General features: G+C 38.0%; 1 protein-coding gene and 1 long non-coding RNA gene across 8 annotated transcripts in view; one reads left to right on the top strand and one right to left on the bottom strand.

Annotated features, from left to right (window-relative positions):
• LOC138815858 (uncharacterized) overlaps nucleotides 1-7,273 on the bottom strand; it is a 39,927-nt gene extending 32,654 nt beyond the window's left edge. The window contains exon 1 of the long non-coding RNA XR_011368501.1: nucleotides 7,124-7,273. This is a non-coding gene — a long non-coding RNA (uncharacterized lncRNA). The remainder of the gene's footprint in view (nucleotides 1-7,123) is intronic.
• The window catches only part of LOC138815856 (oxidation resistance protein 1), a 240,482-nt gene that overhangs the window by 169,828 nt on the left and 47,828 nt on the right, over nucleotides 1-22,826 (top strand). For 4 of the 7 annotated variants that reach the window (XM_070005234.1, XM_070005236.1, XM_070005233.1 and 1 more), the window contains 3 exons: nucleotides 15,189-15,271; nucleotides 20,710-20,817; nucleotides 22,082-22,195. In XM_070005234.1, coding sequence (XP_069861335.1) covers nucleotides 15,189-15,271; nucleotides 20,710-20,817; nucleotides 22,082-22,195 — 305 coding nt within the window. Of the gene's footprint in view, nucleotides 1-6,333; nucleotides 6,431-6,589; nucleotides 6,875-15,188; nucleotides 15,272-20,709; nucleotides 20,818-22,081; nucleotides 22,196-22,826 lie in introns of those variants that run through there. The other 3 variants (XM_070005237.1, XM_070005235.1, XM_070005239.1) reach the window with 2 other exon arrangements.

Below are 22,826 nucleotides of genomic sequence, written 5' to 3'. Positions count from 1 at the left end.
ATTTGGGGGCTGAGTGTTGTACCTGAGCTCTTTTGCTCAAAACTAATTCTCTACCAGTTTGAGCCACAACACTACTTCCAATTTTCTGTTGGTTAATTGGAGATAAGAGTCTCAGGGATTTTTCTGCCCTGCTGGCTTCAAACCATGATCCTTAGATCTCAGCCTCCTGAGTAGCTGGGGTTACAGACTGAGCTACCAGAGCTCTGCTTAAGTAATTGTTTTTAATGTCTGAGTAATATAGGCATGTCATATTTTACTTACTGCTTTGTTAAAGAATTTACAATATTTTGCTATTCTGAATAAAAAAAACACAAATCATTTCCTGCATCATAAGAAATAGGTTGTATCATAAGAAGTAAATTGATAATCTAAAGGGTATATGCTGTGCGTGTTCGTGCGTGCGTGTGTGTGTGTGTGCGCGTGCGCACGCGCACCAATCCTGGAACTTGAATTTAGGATCTGAGCACTGTCCCTGAGCATTTTTTGCTCAAGGCTAGAGCTCTGTCAACTGAGCCTGAGTTCCACTTATGGCTTTTTGGTGGTTAATTGGAGATAAATGTCTCAGGCTTTCCTCTCCAGGATTGCTTTGAAACAAAATCCTCAGATCTCACCTTCCTGAATAGCTAGGTTTACAAGCATGAGCACCCAGGCACCCAGTTTGGGTATGTGCTTTAAAAAAATATGAATAGAGCCACGCACCAGTGGCTTACGCCTGTAATCCTAGCTACTGAGAGGCTGAGATCTGAGGATCACAATTCAAAGCCAGCCCAGGTAGGAAAGTCTGGGGACTCATCTTCAATTAACCACCAGAGGACCAAAAGTGGCGCTGTGGCTCAAGTTGTAGAGCGCTTGACTTGAGCTGAAGAACTCAGGGACAGTGCCCAGGTCCAGAGTTCAAGTCCCAAGACCAACCCCCCTCCAAAAAAACAAGTAGGTAGATTCTGGCAAATAGCCTTCTGCAGGAAGTACCATTTTTTACTGCTGCGAGAAATACTATATGAGAGCAATAATTTCAATAATTTTCGCAGTTACCAAAATGTTATAAAACACTTTTTGACAGTTCTGGGGTTTGAATCTAGAGCCTTGTGTTTACTTAGGTAGGTACTCTACCAGTACTAGATGCCAGCTTGAGTAAAAGTTGTTAAACTTTTGACTCATCTTAGACAATCTCTTACATGTGCTTCCTGCCATAGCCAGGATTATAGATATGGGCTATTACACCCATTTTATTTGTTGATGTAGAGGTCTTACTAAGATTTTTGCCCAGGCTGACTTCAAATCACAGTCCTTCTGATCTCAGCATTCTGAGTACATGGGATTAGAAGGAATGAACCATGACATTCTGTCTTTATTAAACTTTTGACCTTTCCTGTTTCAGGAGAAGAAATTGGTATTATATTGGCAGTTATTTTTTGAATTCCCTTATTAGGAAATGGCATTTTTGTTGTTGCTTATGTTTTTGGTGTCTAGGAACTCATTTTAAATCCAGATTATGATTATTTCCCCATATTTTCTTTTAAGAATTTGGTAATTTTTGCTCTTACATTTAGGTCTATGATTCATTCTTATTTAAATTTTGTATTCTGAGGTAAAGTTTAAAGTTTATTCTTTAGAAAAATGTGAAAAACCAGTTAATTCTGAAATATTTGTAGAAGATAATATCCCTTCCCCCATTATTTGGACTTGACAGCCTTCCTGAAATCGGTTTGTCACAAATGCTCATTTTTGAATCCTTAATTTGAGTTCATCTGACCTATATGTCTATCCTTATGCAAGAACATGGTTTTAATTACTGTAACTTTGCATAAAGTTCTGAAATAGAGACAGGAAGACATCCAACTCAGTTCTTTTCTGCAAAAAAAATTAGCATTTCAGGGATTCTTGCAATTCCATATGAATTTGAGAATGACTTTCCCCATACCTACAAACAAAGCAGTTAAAATTTTGATAGGTAACATAATAAATATCTAGATTATAGAGTTGTCATTTTACTACTCTTGTTTATTTCATCCACATGAACTTACATTAATAAGAAAACAATGTTAGATAAATGTTCATAGCAGCATTATTCACAAATACATAATAGTAACAACTCATATGTTCAATAACTAGTATATAACTATATAAAATGTTATTTATCTGTGCAATGGGATTTTGAATAGGAGTGACATACTAATACAGGATGTTTACAAAAAAACTAAATTCATAGAAAGTAGATCAGTGATTGCTTAGGGCTGATGCTGGGATTATTAATGACTGTCAATATCTTTCTCTGTTAGAAAAGTTGTGACAATTTCACAATTGTATAAACCAATGAATTGTATCCTTTTTCTTTGCTTGTTTGCTGGTTCTTGGGCTTGAACTTAAGGCCTGTCCCTGACCTTCTTGCTCAGGTCTATCACCCTACCAATTTAGCCATAACTCCACATTTAGCTCTTTAGTGGTTAACTGAAGAGTCTCATAGACTTCCCTGCCTAGACTTCCCTGAACCATGATTCTCAGATCTCAGCCTTCTGATTAGCTAGGATTATAGACATGAACAATTTGGTAAATTTATGGCATGTAAATTCTATAAATAAATAAATAAATCTTTAAGTTATGCCAGAGTAACCTAAAGAAGCAAGCATGGTATGTTAGGAAATTTCTGTTTTTTTGTCAGTTGTGTGGTTTGGGTGTGGGCACTGTCCCTGAGGTTTTTGTTTTTTTTTTTCTCAAGGCTAGTCCTCTAGCACTGTGACTCAAGCCCCACTTCCAGTTTTCTGGTGATTAACTGGAGATAAGAGTCACAAGGACTTTCTTGCTCAGTGTTGATTTGGAACTGTGATCCTTATATCTCAGCCTCCTGAGTAGCTAGGTTTACAGGCCTAAGCCACCAGTGTCTGGTGAAAATTCTTTTTATTCTTTTTAATTAATTTATTTTTATTGTAAAAATGCTGTGCAGAGGGGTTACAGTTACATGAATATGGTAGTGAGTACATTTCTTGTTGAATATTGTTACCCATTCCTTTGTTTTTCTCCCACAATTCCTTCCTTCCCCACTCCCCTTTCCCCCCTCCAAGTTGTGAAGTTCATTCCCAAGGTAGTCTCTTATGGATATCTTTGTTGCAATGTTGTCATCCTTTGTCTTTGATTCAGCATTTTTTTAATTCCCCTTTCTTTCCCCAAATCAGATAAATGTATAGGAAGAAGCAGGAGAATAGTCCAAAATATAATGCATACGCTACAAAATTTAAGAAAATTGAGGGAAGGGGTGGGCTGGGAATGGGTGAGAATGTTAAAAAGGGTGACAATGATCAAGATGTATTCATAACTTGGTTTATTGAATGGCAACTCCTTTGTACAACTACTTAAAGATAATAAAATATTTTTAAAACGTTGTGTAAATAAGAATGAGAGAGATAGGAATGTGGCTCAAGGGACAGAGTGATAGCCTTGAGCAAAAGAAGCTCAGGGACAATGCTAGGGCCCTGAGTTCAAGCCTCAGGACTGGCCAAAAAAAAAAGAGTGAGGGATTAGATGACAGATGAAGGTAGGAGGTGAGGAAAAATGATAGTCCCAAGAGAAAGAAATAACAGAGAAGACTATCAAGACATTAATCAGTCAAGATATAAGAGATGTTCTTTGTAGGAGAGGGAGGGACCGCAGGAAGAATATCTTTTCTAAGTTAACGTAAGGAGAGAAGCTAGGATAGATTGAAGGAAAAGAGGAAAAAAAAACAAGCATTCATATTTGATGACCTATAATATTCTAGGTCCTGTAGAGGCAAAATAACATTGGGAGTGATGGATTTGGTACTTTAGGAGAATGATGACAGGTCAGACAACAAGTATAGAGAATAAGAAGACAAGCTGACTGTATGGATACAAGGATTTTGAAGACATTAAGGCTCCGCTGAGTTTAAGTCTAAATTTTTAAATCACTTCATCATCAAATTTTATCAGTAACACCTGCCTTTTACCAGTAGACAGAAAAATGGATGATGAGTTAACTGTCTATTAAAAGTGTACTTGAGCTTGAATAATGCAGATACTTGCTATGGCTGGATGTGTAAAAGTGCAAATTTAATCCAGAATAAAAAAATGCCAACACAATATGCATATGCTTATTGTAAATTAAACAGTCAACTTAGTAAGATGGTGTGAAACATGACTTAGGAAAACAATTTCAATGTAGTTAATCAGAATAAAGTTAAATTATTTAAATACTTCTTCTTTCTCCTCCTGTTCCTCCTGCTCACCTACTACTTCTAGTACCAGTACCAGTATCAGTGGGTTGCTATGCTTGCTTGCTAGCTTGCTTGGGGCTCTACCATGGAGCCATACCTCTAGTCTAGGTTTTTGCTGGTTAATTACAGATGAGTTTTGTTTTGTTTTTCGGGCTGTGGGGTTGAACTCAGGGCCTGGGCATTATCCCTGAGTTTCTTTGTGCTCAAGGCTAGCACTTTACCACTTGAGCCACAATGCCACTTCTGGTTTTTGAGTTGTTAATTGGAGATAATAGTCTTATGGGGACTTTTCTGCCTGTACTACCTTAGAAACTCTATCCTCAGATCTCAGGCTCCTGAGCAGCTGGGATTACAGGCTTGAGCCACTTGCACCTCGCACTAGAAATGAAATCTTTTCAATTTACACGCCAGGACTGATTTCAAACTGAGACTCTCTTGCATCTAAAACTCCTATGTATCTAGGATAATAGGTATGAGAAGAACTCAGCTCATGTTACTGAAATTCTTTAAAAAAATATTTTTTAAGCTTCCCAAGACTCTTTCAGAACTTAGAAGTAGTACTGAGCATAATTCTTCTTGTTTAAATGTAATGCACAGATACAACTAAGAGAAAGTTACCATCTGTTGTCTCAGGTCAGGATGCTATAATAAAATACCATAGATGGGGTGGCTTATAAACAACAGGAAATTTATTTCTCAACATTTATTTCTGGAGTCTAAAAATCTGAGTTCAGTGTCTTGGTAAGGTCAGGTTCTAGCGAGAGGTTTCTCTTGAAGGTGGCAGAATAGTCTACAGAAAGGTCTGGGAGCTCTTCTGGGGTCACTTTCACAAGGGCATGAACTCACTCAGGAGGGATTCACAATCATGGTCTAATCACCTCCCAAACATCCTACCGCCAAATATCATCATGTTGAGGTAGGCATGGGGTGTTAGGATTTCAATGTATGAATTTGGAGAGTGACCACCAATATCATATCCATTATACAGGCCCTGAGTGAGGGCTTAACAGAAGGTATCAGATACTCCCCCTTTCTCCTTCCTTCCTCTCCCCTTTTTTCCCCCTCCCCCCTTTGAAGCAATATGTTTGAACTCTCACAAGCTTGCTTGATAGACAGTTTTCCTGGGCGGCTTTCATCATAAACACTGAAAGTAAACGCCTCTTCCTTGTTTATCTGGGAATGCAGCCCAGACGTCCTGTATTTTTAACCAGGTATTAGGATGATGCTGATGTTCAAATGAAGTTTATCCAACCAAGTAAGAATTTAACCTGAAAATGTGTTGAAAAAGACCAGTCAAATGATTTGAAAAAATTGACCAAAGGGCAGAGGACCCATGAGGAATAATCTCCAGTACTTCAGTAGCTGGGCAAATAGCTCCTGTTCTCCAGTTGCTGGAGTCCATTAAGTGGAGAATGGTTAGCAAATCAACTTCCTAACTCAAACTTGTTCTTTAAAGGGGGAGGGGAGGGGATTGGGGAGGGGACCTAAAAGAGCTTTAAAGTATGAAAGGAAGGAAATAATTGGATGTCCCAGGAAGCAAAACCATGTAACACACGTCTGTCAGAGCCAGGGTTCTCTCTCACGGCGTTGCTTTTTCTGTGCAGTTTCTCTTTTCCTAAAAGACAGACACTAAAGCCCTTTGATTACCATGCCCTAGTGGACTGGATCCACTGGCCAGTCCAATGGTAGTGTCAGTTTACCATCTCCCAATGGACTTTAAACACGCCTGCTCAGGCCGTATTCTAATTGCGATCGCAGTCCTAAAGTAGCTGTTGGCTCTTCCAGGAGAAACTGTAAACTGCGAAAAAGTTGTGTGTGGCTGGTGCTCCTCCTCGCTTCCCCTTCCCACGCGCGCGCGCGCAGACACAGCTTTTTAACTGGCTCAGGAACACCACGCAGCTCCAGCGGAGATCACCCCCGAGGCCAGTTTTCACAGCCCGGGTTTGCGGCGCCCGTGGGAGGCTGGGCAGTCCTGAAAGTCCGGTCGGGGCTGGGCCGGGCCGGTGCCGGGGCGGGGCGGGAGGGGCGGGGCGGGGCGGGCCTGTTCCACTTCAGCGGGGCGGGGGGGGGGGGAGCCCGCTGAGAACCCGAGGAGATTTTCTTCTCTCTCTTTTGAAAATACCGAGTTTTTTGTTCTCGAAGCTGGGCTTGCTTGGCACCGGGGACCGCTAGGAGGACTGCTTTCCAAGCGAGGCACCGGACTCGGTGCGTGGAGGACTGACAACAACTTTGTAAAACTTTGCTCTCCCTTCTCCCCCGCCCCCGCCCCGCCCGGCGTCCAGTGTCCCCCCCCCCCCGCGCCCCGCCCGCCCGGCGCCGCCGAGCGCGGAGCCGCCGCCCCCAGGGTGGTTGGTCGGGAAGTGCATGGGCGCGTGGGTGGGCGCCGCGGCCGCCGGAACCGTCGACGTCCCGGGCCCCGGCGCGGGCCCCGCGGCCTTCCCCGCGGAAGCATGGACTACCTGACCACGTTCACGGGGAAGAGCGGGCGCCTCCTGCGGGGCACCGCCAACCGCCTGTGGGGGTTCGGGGGTGGCGGCGAAGCCCGGCAGGTGCGCTTCGAGGACTACCTGAGGGAGCCCGCCCCGGGGGACCCCGGGTGCGGGTCCCCGGCCCACCGGCCCCCGGAGCCGTCCAGCCCGGAGGGACCTGGTGAGCGCACCTTTCCTGGGGGTGGGGGTGGGGTCCCGCGCGGCCGGCCGGCGCGGGCCGGGGGCCGGGGCGGGCGGGGGGGGGCGGCGACCGCGGCGGGGGCGCGGCCTGGTGCGGGGCCGGTATGCGAGGTGGGTGCGCCGCGGCCCGGGGACGGCGCGGCGGGCGGAGGCGGGGCGGGCTGCGGGGACGGAAGACTCGGGGCGGCGTGTGTGACTCTTCCTGCCCGGCCCTTCCTGCTTTCCTCACCTGGCCCGGGCCGGCGGGCGGTAAATCCCCGCCAGACGTTTGGAGTGGGTGGCCTCCCGGCCTCGGTGACGTCCGGAGACGCGGCCCGAGCGGTCCTGCGGGCCGACTGTTGGCGTTGAGAAGCCGAGTCGTCTGCGCCCCGGGACGCGCTTCCCCCGCACCCGGCTGCGTTCCGCGTCGCGTGCTTTGAAAGGCGGCGTGGCTGACCATCTCTATGATCGCCTCTATGTGTATATACAGTTACTGTCGTTATTGTTCACCGCCCTTCTTCTTTAGATGTGATAGAACCTAGAAACTCCCCGCCCCCCGTCACCGTGGATCGATACTGAGCGTTGTGTTTCCTTTCATCCCAAGTAGCTTTCTACTTTTTAGAACTCAAGTCCTTCCTGCCGGATCGGTGTTGGTGATCGGTGGGTCTGTAGAGCCGACCGATGGCTTCCTATTGATTTCTCCACGTGAATGTTTCAGTCTCCAACTCATTTTTTTTTTTTTTATTTCCATTGCTGGCTTTAGAAAATGCATGGGGGGGGCGGTGTCGTGCAAGTCAGGAAGTCAATACGGGTGTTCAAACATGGCAAAAGCACGAAAACACGTAACGTGTCTTTGACCCTCCAATCCTGGCAGTTGCTTTGAAGCTGTAAAACTTTTAAACCATCTGTTGATCTGTGTAGGTAGGCATGTAACACGCTGTGGAGAAAAAAAAAATCTAATTTCTTTTGAATTTTTGTGTAATTAGAACATGAATGGGGGAAGAGTAGCTTTTGTTTCTTACTGTAAAGATCTTTTAACCAGACGCAAAATCCTTCTAAAGGTGGAGCCAGGAATAAGGAATGGAACTTTTGAAGTGCTTGGATAACGGATTCTTAATGTGAGATTTCAGGTGCCTCTTTGAAAGCAGTTGATAAGTACCCAACCTTCAGATGAAGGAAGTTGAAAATATATAGAATAGCATAACTAGAAAGGAACATATATTGATAATATATGTGTGTGTGTGTGTGTGTGTGTGTGTGTGTCCTTCATTCACTAAAATTTATGGGGCACATATCTAGGTTTTCTTTCAGAAGTTCAGCTTCAAAAGTCATACAAATTCCTCTTCTGTTGGAGGTGCCTTGTGAATTCGTTGTACGTTCTTTTTAATATCCAAGATGCCCCTCCATCTCTGACAGATCAGAGAGGTCTTGTGATGTCATAGAAGTCAGACCATAGTCAAATGTGAGGGTACATCCTTACTTACTTGCTTGGAAAAATTTGGACAAGTTACTCTCCTGGGCTTATGTTTCCTCCTTTGTAAAAGGTTGACTTGGATAATCTTAAAATTTCAGTTCTAGAACTTTTTCACTTGGAGCAGAACTAGTAAAAATGATGGGTGAAAGTTAGAAAATACCAAGGAAAAACAGGTGTCTCTATGAAGTTACAGTACAGAGTTCCAAATGGAGTTAAATGAATAAGGGCCTTAGTAATCAGTAGTTAGAGTATACATACGTTCCCCAAGTTTTCTTGATTTGAGAGGCATCATGTATATATACAAATAAAACATGGCTCTTTTTAAGCCTGTGTGTAAGATGAGATATTGTTCTTTGCAACTAGCTTTGGGTGGGTTTTTGCTATTGGGTGTTCCTTGCATCCAGTCTGCTTGAAGGATTTCTTCTGCCCTTTCTGCTATGATTACTCTTCTTTCTTTTTTTTTTAAATGGCAGCAGCAAAGTTTCCTGTCATCCTTAAATTCTTGAAAAAGTTCTGTGAGTTGTGGCACTATATGATTCCAGACACTACACACTTGTCAAATGGGCTGCATTCTGTTGGTTTCTTGTCCTTTAGCATTTCATTCTCAATAAGAAGGTTGATAAAATAGTTTTATCATCAAGTGGTAAAAGCAGATCATCTAAAACTTTGATCAGTTGTTTCTGATTTTATTCTTTGTATACAAAGCCATTTGTTAGACATTACTGTGAGCTTCTAGGTGGCAGCTCTTCCTCTTAGCAATTTTTCTGTTTCCTGCCTCAAACAGTATAACTCCTCAAAAAAACCACAAGATTTAGACAAAGTAAGAAGGTTATCACAACATGGCCATACTTCCTAACAGTGGCAGAAGAAACAGTGTTTTTATTTCCTGTAGAAAAAAAATTTGTACTTCAGGTGTTGTTCTTTAGTGATATGACCCATAGCCCATATTGTATAGCCTGTAATCACTTTATTAGATTGTATGGTAATAAAAATAACTATAAATCAATAGCTTTCACTTATTTGAGAGTCTTAAATTACTGTAATATAAACATAAAACTTTTTTTTTTTTTTTGCCAAAACGGCACTGATACATCAATTCTATTTTCCCAGTTGGTGACAAGATCCTTTAAACAGCTTGCCTTCTTTAACTTTGTTTCCTTTTGGCAAATAAAAAAAAGTAAAGTATATTTCAGTTATTTAAGACTCAGTCTTTTTATTTTAAAATTTCAATCTCATTCAATTTAAGGCTCCACTTCATCATTCCATACTCCAGTTCCCTTCCCAGGTTTAAGAGGGCCGTGGCTGAGCTCTCACAGATTCCTGCCAAGCCAGTCCTGAATAATTTCTGTGATGTTAAGTCATGACAAGAGTTAAAACTGCTTAATTTTCCTTCCTCCTCCTCCTCCTTTGCCCCTTGGTGGTAGGAAAGTCATGGTGAATGGAATAGTGATAGAAGCATTGTACACATACACACACATGCGCGCGCGTGTACACACGCCCTCAGTGACCTCAGTAATCATTGAACTGTGGATGTGTGCCTTTTAGCATCTTTGAATGCCAGCATAGACTTTTGCAACTTGTTGAACTGGCCATGAAGCTATTATGTTTCATAATATATATGTGTTCTATGCGAATGTTTAAATATTTTATGAAAAATGAAATGAAATAAGAACATTAAATTTTTATCACTGAATTATTTTCCATGTAATGAAAGACCTCCTCAGTGATGATTCTTGAGTCATCTTTGGTTTTGGAAATTTAAATTTGAAATAGGTTTTTCTTTTAGCTGAATACCTTTGCTTGTCTTTTAACCTGTTAAAATATTTTATTTTCATATTTGTGGCTGTGGAGGTATACAGAGATAAATTTGAAAGGTTTATATAGCCTTCAAAGTGCTTAATCTAAGAACAAAACAAATAATTGTAATTTACTGAGTTGGCTTTGAATCATAAATTCATTAAAATTCTGTGATTCTACTTCACTTTACAACAGGAAAAATCTATAGATGAATGTATGTACCTGAAGAAGAAACCTGAGGTTGATACTCTTGTTGCTAGTTCATTTTTTTTCTGGAAAAAAATTCCCAAGATGTGGAATACTACTACTTTAGGACCATTGTTAAATAAATTAGAGTTTAATTCGAATACAAAGCTATAACCATGAACAGTTAGTCTGAAAACCTATACAGGTCTAAATGATAACTAATGGGTGGTTACTGAATGCATTGTGGATACACCACTGAACAAACGTTATGCATGTATGTGGCAGGAGGGAAAAGGATGATGTAATTTTCTTCATATGGAGATTGGCATGAAATATAGAACATTAGTTCTAGAGCTTTTTATTTAATATTTTCTGACCATAATTACTCTGGATAACTAAAACCATGGAAAATGAAACTGTGGTTGGGAGATGGCACTTTGTAAAAGCTCCTTTTATGTTCACCAACAAGCTTCACTAGGTGACACAATAGTTTTTGAGTGTGTGTGTGTGTGTGTGTGTGTGTGTATGATGGTACTTGGGATTTGAACTCAAAGTCTATGTGCACTCTCACTTAGCATTTTGCTGAAGGACTTTTCTGCCCACACTGGCTTTGAACCAGGAACGTTAGATTTCCATCTCCTGTGTAGCAGCTAGGATTATAGGCATAAGCCATGGTCTCCCAGCAAGACTCAATAAGTTTTATTCAATGAACAATTGTATTCAATGGTTATAGTTTTTCTATTCAAATTAAATGCTGTTTTATTTAATAATAGTCCTGATGTGTAAGAATAACCTATAGTAGTATTCCATATCTTGGTTTCCTTATTTCCCATAATGAAATTAAATGATCAACAAGAATACCAATCTCAAGATTGTTCTTCATATATATATATATGTATATATATATATATATATTCATCTCTAATACAGAAAAGTAGAATCTTTTTAAAATTCATATGAACATGATAAATACCAAACATTGCTTTTGTTTTCTAGCAGGCAATGAAAACAAATATGTGAATCTGACATAAATCACAGTGTCCCTAACATCAAGTCAATCCTATTATTTATGCAAGCCTACAGAAACAACTATTTCTTGTATTGATTATAAAACAAACCAGTGACTCATGCCTATATCCTTACCTATCTAGAAGGCTGAGATCTGATGATCCAGGTTCAAAGCTCACCTGAGCAGACAAATCTGATAGACTTCAACTAGCCAGCAAGAAATCAGAACTAGAGGTGTGGTAGAGCACCAGCAGTGATTCAAAAATTGGATTAAGAGCTCAAGGCCCTGAGTTCAAGCCCCAGTACCAGTACAAAGTAAAAGAGAGAGAGGGAGGGAAAGGGAAAGAGGGAGAAGAATAAATAGAAAAAAAATCTGTAATATAGAAAACAACTATCATAATAACATATGGTTTTAATAAGTAGAGATTCCAATTTCTAATTTTTTTAAGTTTTTACAACAGTATTAGACTTTTAACTCTGGGTTTTATGTTATAGCACTTGAACCACATCCCAAGCAATTTTTCATATATTAGTTATACTATGTGGGTTTTACTGTGGCAGTTTCATAGTTATATACAGTATTGTAGCTACTTTTTAAGTAGGGTCTCATGCTATCTGCCTAGGCCAGCATCAGACTGTAATCCTCTGCTGTAACCTCTGATATAACTGAGATTATAGGCATGCGTCTGCATATACCTGGCTTATTTTATTTGATGGAGTCTCCTTTTCCCTACGCTGGCCTCAGACTGTGATCCTGCTGAATTTTCCATCCTGAGTAGCTGGGTTTATAGGCCTGTGCCATCCTGCCTGCCCTCAAAAGCTATGCTTGAAACACCATTAAATACATAACCTATAAATTAAGAAAAGTGAGGGAAGGGTAGGTTGGAAAGGGATGGATGAGTGAGAATGTTGAAAGAGGAAAGAGACATTGGTTACGAAACAGTGTATTCATAAACACTGTATTCATAAGCTTTGTTGAATGACAACTCCTTTGTACAACTATTTAAAGCTAATAGAAACATTCTAAAAAATCTTAGCTATAGATAGGAAATACACACAATTCTTTGGTATGACATTACCAGTTTTTTTCTAACTTTCTCCTCACATTCTGATATTTACTCATTATTTTGACAATTTTCATGTTTGTAACTTTCACAGTTTTCATTTTTTTGTAATATCAGCCCTTTTCTCATGTGCTCTTTGGGAGTTTTTATTTTGAAACAATTGGCAAAGTTTAAATTTTGTGGCTTTGAATAAAGTAGACTGTTTTGTCTTTTAGCAGGTGATTTGTTTTCTATACATGAGTTGTTAGATAATTATTTTTTATATTACATGAACAATAACTTAAACAGCAGAAATGGGAACAGATTTGTATATCTGCATATAAACACATGTGGAATCATATTTTAGGAATTATATTTTTCTTCTAGTGTTTAAAACAATTCCTATATGGAATATCTATGGCCTTGGTTGAGCTAGTAGAAAGAAAACGCTAATAAAATACAGGCTCTGACTAGTTGTACTTGGAAGACAAATATCATTTCTTGTTCTACTGGACAAAGCAAGTCATGGGTATCTCACATCAGTGGAATAAAGAAATGTATTTTATATTCCTCAGGATATTTAATATAGTCTGACAGACATTTGTAAACTGCTAGTGTTAACTAGCAGTTAATAAATAGGGAGTTACTTAGAGAAATACATTTTTTTCTATCAATAATTCAGTCTATTAAGTTTGATCCCCTTAAAGCTACATTAATAGTATTTCTGAAGCTATCAAACATGCAAATCAATCATGAGGTCTGGAGTAAAGCCTAAGACCATGCATTCACAACCATTTTCTAGGTGATACAATATTGTTGGCCTTGGAATACATTTTCCAAGAAGAAGGCTCTAATGGTTCAAGCCACCAAACTACAAGCCCTTGTGTGCATATTGTGACCTTTAAGGGCTAGATGGAGGAAAGGGATACTAAAGGGAAACATTAATGATTAGGAGATCGAGGAATGTGAGATTATTCCTAATAAAGGAAAAGAAGAGAATGCAGAAATAATTAGTTGGATGCCTGTAGAGATTAAGAAAATAAAAGTTGAAAAAAACCAACCAAATATACCACTTTGTTTCAAAGCAGGTATAGTGAATTGGTGAAGAGTGCTGACTTCAGTGCACTTGTAGAATCAATAGAAGGTAATGGAGTAGACTGTAAAAGTGGATTGTTTTAAAGGCTCAGCTGAACAGAAGGATAGGGTAATATTTAAAGGAGGATAAATTTAGAGTTCAGCTGAGGAAAACTTGGAGAGGTTTGTTTTTCTTTTGATTATGGATAAAGTGTCAAAGCGAGTGAAAGATTGGAAATATTTTGTCCAGTATTTCACTGTAACTTGAATCAGAAAAGTAGAAGTAATATATCTTTATTTTAGAAGAACAAGACAAGGCCATGTTTCAGAGTTTACAGATACTACTTTTAAAAAAAAACATAACTGTTCTAAATGTAATGAAGAGATGTGAAGATGCAGTGAAATTAATAAAGACTTGGTTTGAACTGGGTGATCAGGAATTTTTTTTTCTTTTTTGCTGGTCCTGGGGCTTAAACTCAGGGCCTGGGCACTGTCTCTGAGCCTCTCTGGGCTCAAGGCTAGCACTCTACCACTTGAGTCACAGTGCCACTTCTGGCTTTTCCTGTTTAGGTGGTACTGAGGGATCAAACCCAGGGCTTCATACATGCTAAGCAAGCACTCTATACTAAGCCATATTCCTAATCCCTGATCAGGAATATTTTAAGATAGAGTTTTCCAACTAATTCAACTCCACTTCTGGCATTTTTTTTGATGCTTACTTGGAGATAAGAATCAGGGAGTTTATGTGTTCTGACTTCAAACTATTATCCTCAGATCTCAGCTTCCTAAACAGCTAAGATTACAGGTGTGAGCCACCAGTGCCCAGACATTTTAATCATTTTTGAATGAATTAACTTGTGTTTTATTTCAGTGCCATGACTATAGGAAGAACATGAGATTTAACAGTAGTAAAAAATTAAACTTGAAACAAGTAGCTTACTTTTGCTGATACTCAAGTAAAATATGTTGATAAACACATGCTCTCAAGTTTAATGCATAAAAATACTTATATATGAAAATATACCTGGGGCTGGGAAGGTGGCTCAGTGGTAGAGCGCTTGCCTTGCATGCATGAGGCCCTGGGTTTGATTTCTCAGCACCACTTAAGCAAAAAGAAAAAAGCCAGAAGTGGCACTGTGGCTCAAGTGGAAGAGCGCTAGCCTTGAGCTAAAGAGCTGAGGGACTGCGCCCAGGCCCAGAGTTCAGGCCCCACAACCGGACCCAAAAAAGAAAAAAGAAAATATACCTAATGGTATCTAATGGAAGATAATTTATTGATAATCCCTTTTACGTAATGATGATATACAAAAAGACTATACATATGAGTCAAAGTAGATAAGTTTTTCTCTTGTGTGGATTAGTAGTATCACTACAGACATTATTTAGTTAAAAATAATACATACCTTTACTACATATTTAAAATACATTTTCAAATATAGTGTATTATAATAAGGTTGAATATATAAAAAGAAATGGTCTATATATTAATATTTAATAACTTCCTTTCTGTTGACAGTATATATTTTGAATTGACTTTCTGTTTTTTACCGTAGTTCATATTGCTCAGCCACAAAAGCAAGCAAGGAAATATGTACCTTTTTTTGATAGTTGGTCAGATGATTTTTTCCCCCTCATAATCAAATATCAGAGCCCAGTAAGTGCTATTTAATCTTTGGCATTGCTTTGAGAGGAAAATGAATTTAATAGAAATTTTCTCTCATTTTTTTTTTCAGACACTGGACAAAAGAAGACCTTAGACAAGAAAGATGGGAGACGGATGTCTTTTCAGAAACCTAAAGGGACTATTGAGTATACTGTAAGTTATTTGCTTTTGGGAAAGCAAATTATTTGTGTAATTGCCTTAAGATATTTTCTGCTTGTTACAGAATAAAGCGAGGATTGTAAATTGTCTTTTTTAATAAAATAAAATAACTTATTTAATAATAATTTCTAAATTCTTAATTACATTTTAGCATTTTTTCCCTAATAAGAAACTACAGTGAGCTACAAAGATAGTCATTTCAGCAAATTTAATTGATATTGCTGATGGTTTACTTGAAGTTCAAAGATTTTAGACTACAATAATTTTATTTTATTTTATTATTTTTTTGGGGGGGTTCTGGTTGTGGGGCCTGAACTCTGGGCTTGGACGCTGTCCCTCAGTTCTTCAGCTCAAGGCTAGCGCTCTGCCACTTGAGCCACAGTGCCACTTCCGGCTTTTTTCTTTTTGCTTATGTGGTGCTGAGGAATTGAACCCAGGTCCTCAGGCATGCAAGTCAAGCGCTCTACCACTGAGCCACCTTCCCAGCCCCTACAATAATTTTATTAGATTAGGATTTTAGGGGAAAATATGCTTCTTAAGAAATGTGATCTTCCTTATGATCTCACATACAGAATCAGTATATTGGCAGATATGATAGTTAAAAGATAAGTTGACAACTAAGTTTCTCCAGCTGTGAAAATGGAGCTTACTTTTACATTGTTAGCACAATCTCAAACCTCTCTACTGCAATTTTGTTTACTTCAGGTTATTTTGAGAATTTGAATTTGGTTTATTAGGTTATTTACTTAATGTTAACATGTAATTTATTTTAAGTTAGTTTAATTTTATTTCCTGTTTTCTAACATTACAACTATATTAAGAAGAAAAATAGCAATTTTAGCCAGGTGTTGGAGGCTCATCCCTATAATTCTAACTAATCAGGAAGCTGAGATTGGAGGATCCTGGTTTGAAGCCAGCTTGGGCAGACAGATCTTCTAGACTCTTATCTGAAGTACTCATTAAAAAAAACAGAGTTGGAGTTGTGTGTGGCTAAGGGATAAAACACCAGCCCAGAACAAAAGAGCAGTGCACAAGAGTATGATGCCCCGTACCGCATCCCCCCCGCCACACACACAGAGAAAATAAAATAAAATGCCATTTTGAACATTAACATTTGTTTTGCCATGAGCTCTTATGTGAATTTTAATTACTAACCATGCATCCTTAAAGTTGAACAGTAAATTAAAATATTAGGTTATTTTTACATATTGTATAATTGTTAGTTTGAGATAGAAGTGTTTATAGAAGGATAGGAACTGTATATTATAAGATAGAATTAAATTTATAGCTATCAAAAGAAAAACTGAGCCTAAACTGAGCCTATAGAGTTGAAAAGATAAGGTTAAATAGCCAAATATTTATATAATGATTTATTACTTAGTGTCTGCTAAACTGAAGGAATAAGAATAAGGAATAAGTTGTAAGAATAAGATTTATTTTCATGCTCATAAACACATAGGATATATAGATCAATGGCTTTCACATGTACCATGATTAGTAAAAATTATAGTTTGTTGGTTTGATTTTAGAAATTTATCATTCTTTCCTTATAGTTCAGTAAACTGTGCTGTCTGTAACAAAACTAATTTGTAAAACCATTATCCTTTGGGGAAGATTAATGGAAAACTGAAGAATATTTTTCTAATGTCATAAATGACCTTTGAAAAATCAAGTATTCACCAGAACTGTTATAAACATCTTTTAGCACTTCTCTGTTGAGACTTTTTTTCATTTTTTCCACATGATAGATTATTAAAATAATTTCTAAAAGGAAGTAAGATACTGTTTTTTTTTGTTGTTGTTGTTTTTCCTAAAGGTCGTTTTATTGTAAAACCATAAATACAATACTGACATGAACTCCTTGAAGGGATTGATCCTCAAAATTGTTAAAAGGATGTGTTTTCACCTTGGGAGCAACCAACTGGGAATCATGGGAGAATTCAGGTGGGGAGAGGGGTTACTGAATCCAGGGCTTAGCACTTCTCCTTCTGAATAAAGGAGCCTGTGGAACCTTCCTTTTCTCCCTGGGAGTGTTCCACTTTTTTGGGGGGTGGCGGGGGGAGCAGTGAGGAACAGACAGGTTAAACAGACAGGTTAAAAAAAAGCATCATTTAAACAGCTTAGTTTTTAAAATTGTATTACTTGGTAAAAAATTTTTTCTTCCTGTTCTTTTCCTCCATTTGACATCAGTAAAAGTTTTGAAAACATCATGAGACTGATTTGGTTGTAAATGGAGAAAACAGTACCAAAACAAAGTAAAACAATAACAACAACAACAACAACAAGAAAATCCCAAAGGACACACAAAACCCTAAATGAGCCCTCAAGTTTGGGCTCAGGGGCTTATGTATTACAACAAGAACCATCAACATAACCCCCATATTGTTTTATACCCCATACTTACTAGTCTGTAACATATTCATATACAATTTTTAATATAACATAATTTTGGTATTTAAGTTGGCATATATTTCCCTATATTGCTAGATTCCCTATATTTGATATTTAAGTCAGCATATATTTCACTATTTTTTCCTTTTTTTTCTCAGTACCAGAGTTTGAACTCAATAACTTGTACTTAGCTCAGAAGGAGCTGTACCACTTGAGCCATGCTCCCAGCCTTTTCTGCTTTGTTTTTTGACAAGGGTCTTATGTTTTGGCCTAGGCTTGCCTAGATTATACTCCTTCTATTTTTACTTCCTGAATTGCTGATCAGTATTAGTTGAGATGAGGTCTTCCTAACTTGGAGCCTTGGTCTTTGCCAAGGCTAATCTGAACTTGATCCTCCCAATTTCTGCCTCCCAAGTTGCTGACATTGTAGGCATGCACTATCAACACCCTGCCCCCTAATGTCTCTTAAAATAAAATGTTTTATACATTATGCCCCAAGTTTGTTTCTTTTTAAGTATTTGAGATCCAAACTAGACATTTTGCTGCTCATCTGAAGTTCCAGCTATTCTGAAGAATGAGACAGGGTTGCTCAAGCCTAGAAGTTTCAGGTCAACCCAGAAAAATGTAGCTAGACCCTATTTGGAAAATAAAGAAAAGAACATCCTTAAAATATTTATGCTCTAACTTAAAAGTATTTCCAGAACACTTGTAGAGTATAAGTAATCATTGTATTTCAAGTAGCCTTAAAGTTAAAAGCATACATATGTATAAAATGTGTGTGTATATATTTACATATGTACACATGTGCAGTTATCTTTATACATGTATATATATATTCTAGTATATGTTAAATTCTGAAATCAGTAAAATTATTTTTCTTTTTACTCCAATGCACCTTTGTACTCAAAACACTTTTTCAGTTATCAAACCTAAGCCTTTTCTTCTTGTTGCTTCCTATTTATCATCTGTTTTTCCCAGTTTTACCTGTCTCCATTTGAGGTGTTGTAATAACTCTTTCATTGAGGATTAGTATCTCTAAAAGCTTCATTTCCACCTCATTGCTCATAGTTTAGTTGTCTAGATTTGTAAGCTAACAGTTATCTTTCTCTCAGTAAGTTGGTAGCACACTGTCTCATTTCTTCCTGTTTTCCTTTTATTTTAGTTCATTTCTAGGCAGCCCTATTTTTATTGCTTAGATTGAAACTTTTCCTTATTGTCTTTATATGTCTGCAGATTTTTTAAATATTAATTTTCATTTTATTTCTATTAAACAAAATCTAGCTTTAGAAATACTCTATCCTGTTTGTTTGGTTTCTTTCTGAGGAATCATATCATTCATAACTTCTGGAAAACTTCAGTGCTGTCCTCTCCTGCTATGTGTTCTCCCTCTCTCTCTCTCTCTCTCTCCTTGAAATTAATTCTTTTAGGTTGTTGAAATTAATTATCTTACACTCTTCTATCATGCTTCATTGTGTTGTCCTCATTGTCTTCCTGTTCTTGCTATTCTTTTTGATTTTGTCATCGATTTCAGATGTGAGTACTTTGTATTTCTTTTTACTTTTCCACTGATGTTTATTTTGTTTCCCGCCCTCCCTCCCTCCCTTCCTTCCTTCCTTCCTTCCTTCCTCTCTCGCTCTCTTCTTCTTCATCTTCGTCTTCTGTCTTCTTCTTTCTTCTTTTTTGCCAGTCCTGGGGCTTGCACTCAGAGCATGGGTACTGTTCCTGAGCTTCTTCAGCTCAAGGCTAGCACTCTACTACTTGAGCCACAGCACTACTTCCTGTTCTTTCTGTTTATATGGTACTGAGGAATCAAAACCAGGGCTTTTCGCACATGCCAGGCAGGCACTTTACTACTAAGCTACATTCACAGCCACTGTTTGCATTTCTGATTATCAATTCATGACAAATCATAGCTTGTAAAATAATGATGCTCCTTCTCCCATTCTTTCATAATGTTTGATCTCCTTTTCTTACCCATTCATTCTGTTCTTCATTCTGTTGAAACTTTATTTAGAGTCAGCATCACTTTCTTATCTTTGCTTCCGACTTGCCTTTACTTTCACAACTCCATTCAATAATCTTTTTTTGAGTCTTAGTTGTATCTTATACTTTAATCTATATTTTATATAAGATAAATAATAGATATCTATATAATATATAATTTTATCACATCAGTTTGCTGTTATTTTTATTTTGCTGTTTCTTGGGTTCTGGGTTCTTAGGTTCTTTTTGGGTGACACTGAGGTTTAAACTCAGGACCTTTTTTACTAGGAAGGGCTCTACTGTTTGATCTATACTCCCAAGCCTGTTTATTTGCTTTGGTAAATTTTTGGATAGCATCTCATATTTTCGTCATGATGGTATAACTGTGCTCTCCCACATACCTGGGATTACAATTATGAACCACCACTGCCTTGGCTTATTTGTTGAGATGGGGTCTTACTAACCATTTTTCCAGGTTGGCCTTGAACTGCTATCCTACTGTTGTCTGCCTCCTGATTAGACATAACTGCCCTGATACTCTATTGATGTTTCTCTATTCTTATCTCATTATTCCTGCAGCTGTTGCCGCAACTGCTTAAGCAGTCAAATTCTCTTGCTTTTATAACTATATTGGTGTTTATGGTTAACATAATCCTTCTATTTAGTAGGCACTGTGAGAATAAAACTTGTGGTTGGTAGTAGGAGAGTAGTTGGTATAGATAGTTCTATAAACTTTGTTTTAAAGAGGTTTTTAGGGTTTTTTTTTTGGTGGCACCAGGGGTTGAACTCAGAGTTATCCCTCTTTAGATAGGCAAGCATTTTACCACATGAGCCAATACCCCTAGCCCTTCAGAGAGATTTTATATTATCTCAGTTAAGATACCATATTGTATAAATGAAGGAATTTACACAGATGGCATGAGGAAGAGAAGAGCTCAGTTGTATTTAATGGAGTTCAGACTCTCCTGCTGCCCCACCCATAGTAATAATCAATAAACATTTTGGATAGTTTTTCTGGTTTACAAAAATAAAATAACTTACTTTTTTCTTTGGAACAGGTTGAATCAAGGGATTCTTTGAATAGCATAGCCCTGAAGTACGATACAACGCCCAATGAACTTGTTCAACTAAATAAGTTATTCTCCCGAGCAGTCGTTACTGGACAGGTATTGTTATTTAATTGAGTTGGTGTTCAGAATCATTAAGTAGAAAGTATTCCTTGCACATGGTTATTAATGTAGAAAATTTGAGAATAATAATTTTTGTATGCTTTGAATAAATCATGTTGGCTCTGCAAGAAAAAGTATCATTATATCTATGAATTTCCTGTTTAATACATAATTTAAATAATTGCCTTTTCAAGTATATCTTTAAAGAATTTTTTTAAATATTCAAAGCAGTCCATGTAAATTGACTAAAGTTTCAAGTATTCCACACTGTTCATTTTCTTTCCCACCTCACATGTACTTTCAAGCACATTCATGTCTTTCTCCTTTGGGGTTAAATATTTTACTTTTTTTGTTTTAAATTTAACATTGATTCTTGAAAAATGTTCTATTTAAGCACAGCACTAGCTCAGCCATTTTCTGTCTTCTTACTTTTTGAGGTTGCAGTGTTTGAGGTATAGTATAGTTCAGGCTGTTTTCAAACTCACATATTCTAGGCTTGCCTCAAACTCAAGCTCTCCTCCCTCAGCCTGCTAAGTGCTGGTATTGCAGGTATATGCTAACATGCCTAGCTCTCCCAATCTCATCTGTACATAGTGATTCATTTTATTGATATAGTTTATAGCTGTAGTCACAATCTTTAGGCTGTTTTTAACTTTCTTGGTAATGTTAACTTTGCTATGGTTAACACTTGTGCATATGTATGTATGTATCTATCAATAGGTATTTCACTAGGGAGAATTCCTAGAAGTAATATGGATGAAAGATATATGTACAATTTAAATTTCATTAGCTATTGCCAAATTTCCTTTAAGGTGAACACTTGTTTATCATTCTTTATTTCTTATTTCATCTGTCTGCATCAATTTAAAATTTACTTTGTCAGACCTGTTATGTTCATATATATTGTTATAATATGAATATTTTTTACTTATTTCTCTTTATTGTTAAAAATTATTGTTAATGGTGCTTGCTCATAGAACATTATCTGAATATTACCATTTCAGTTTCTCTTAATCTTTTTCTTTGGGGGGGGGATCCAGTCGTGGGGCCTGAACTCTGGGCCTGGGCACTGTACCTCAGCTCTTCAGCTCAAGGCTAGCACTCTACTACTTGAGCCACAGCACCACTTCTGGCTTTCTTCTTTTAGCTTATGTGGTGCTGAGGAATCGAACCCAGGGCCTCAGGCATGCAAGGCAAGTGCTCTACCACTGAGCCACCTTCCCAGCCCTCTCTTAATCTTTATGTGAATGTTTTCTTACAGGTTTTATATGTTCCTGATCCTGAATATGTCTCCAGTGTTGAGAGCTCTCCATCTCTAAGCCCTATAAGTCCTCTGTCACCAACATCATCAGAAGCTGAATTTGATAAGACCACTGTAAGTATACCTGCATTTCAAAGATGGCTATGGAGACATCCCACAGTATATATGTTCATCATGGGTTTTCTTGTGTTTTTTTTAAAATTTTGTGCCAGTATGGGGACTTGAACTTAGACCCATGATGGTACCACCTCTACCATTTGAAACAGACATCTACTTCCAGCATCTTGCCTAGTTAATTAAAAGTAGAGATAAGAGTCTTTGGGATTTATCTCTGTCTTGGCTAGCTTTAAAAAAAATTAAACTCATTTTAAAGGAGTTTTATGTTTCTTTGCCCTTTTCTACATAAATAGTAATTATAATTTTCCGTTTTCATAATGACTTTTGTTTGCTTAAAAGACAGTTCCTCCATTTAGTGGTTAGATTCCTATGAGAAATTCTTTCACGTTTCCCTGTTAACTGTACAAGATACCTTTCACCCAAGGTTTAGGATATCAAATGGTAAACCAATATTACTAATTAATTTGCCCACAGTTATTCATACAAGCTCTAGTACTCTATTTTTAGTCTTTAAGAGTTAGTATTCTGCCTTTAGGCCACTGTGGCCTCATGGTATTTATTACTTAGTAAGGTTTGGATTTCAGAAAATTTCAGATTTGGATTTTTAAGTTAGGAATCCTTAATTTGC

Source organism: Dipodomys merriami, unplaced genomic scaffold (genome assembly GCF_024711535.1).
Source record: "Dipodomys merriami isolate MVZ:Mamm:240054 unplaced genomic scaffold, mDipMer1.0.p SCAF_673, whole genome shotgun sequence".
In the NCBI taxonomy this organism is placed as follows: Eukaryota; Metazoa; Chordata; class Mammalia; order Rodentia; family Heteromyidae; genus Dipodomys; species Dipodomys merriami.
The sequence above is the reverse complement of the archived record's forward strand: the minus strand, read 5'-3'. Positions and strand labels throughout refer to the sequence as shown.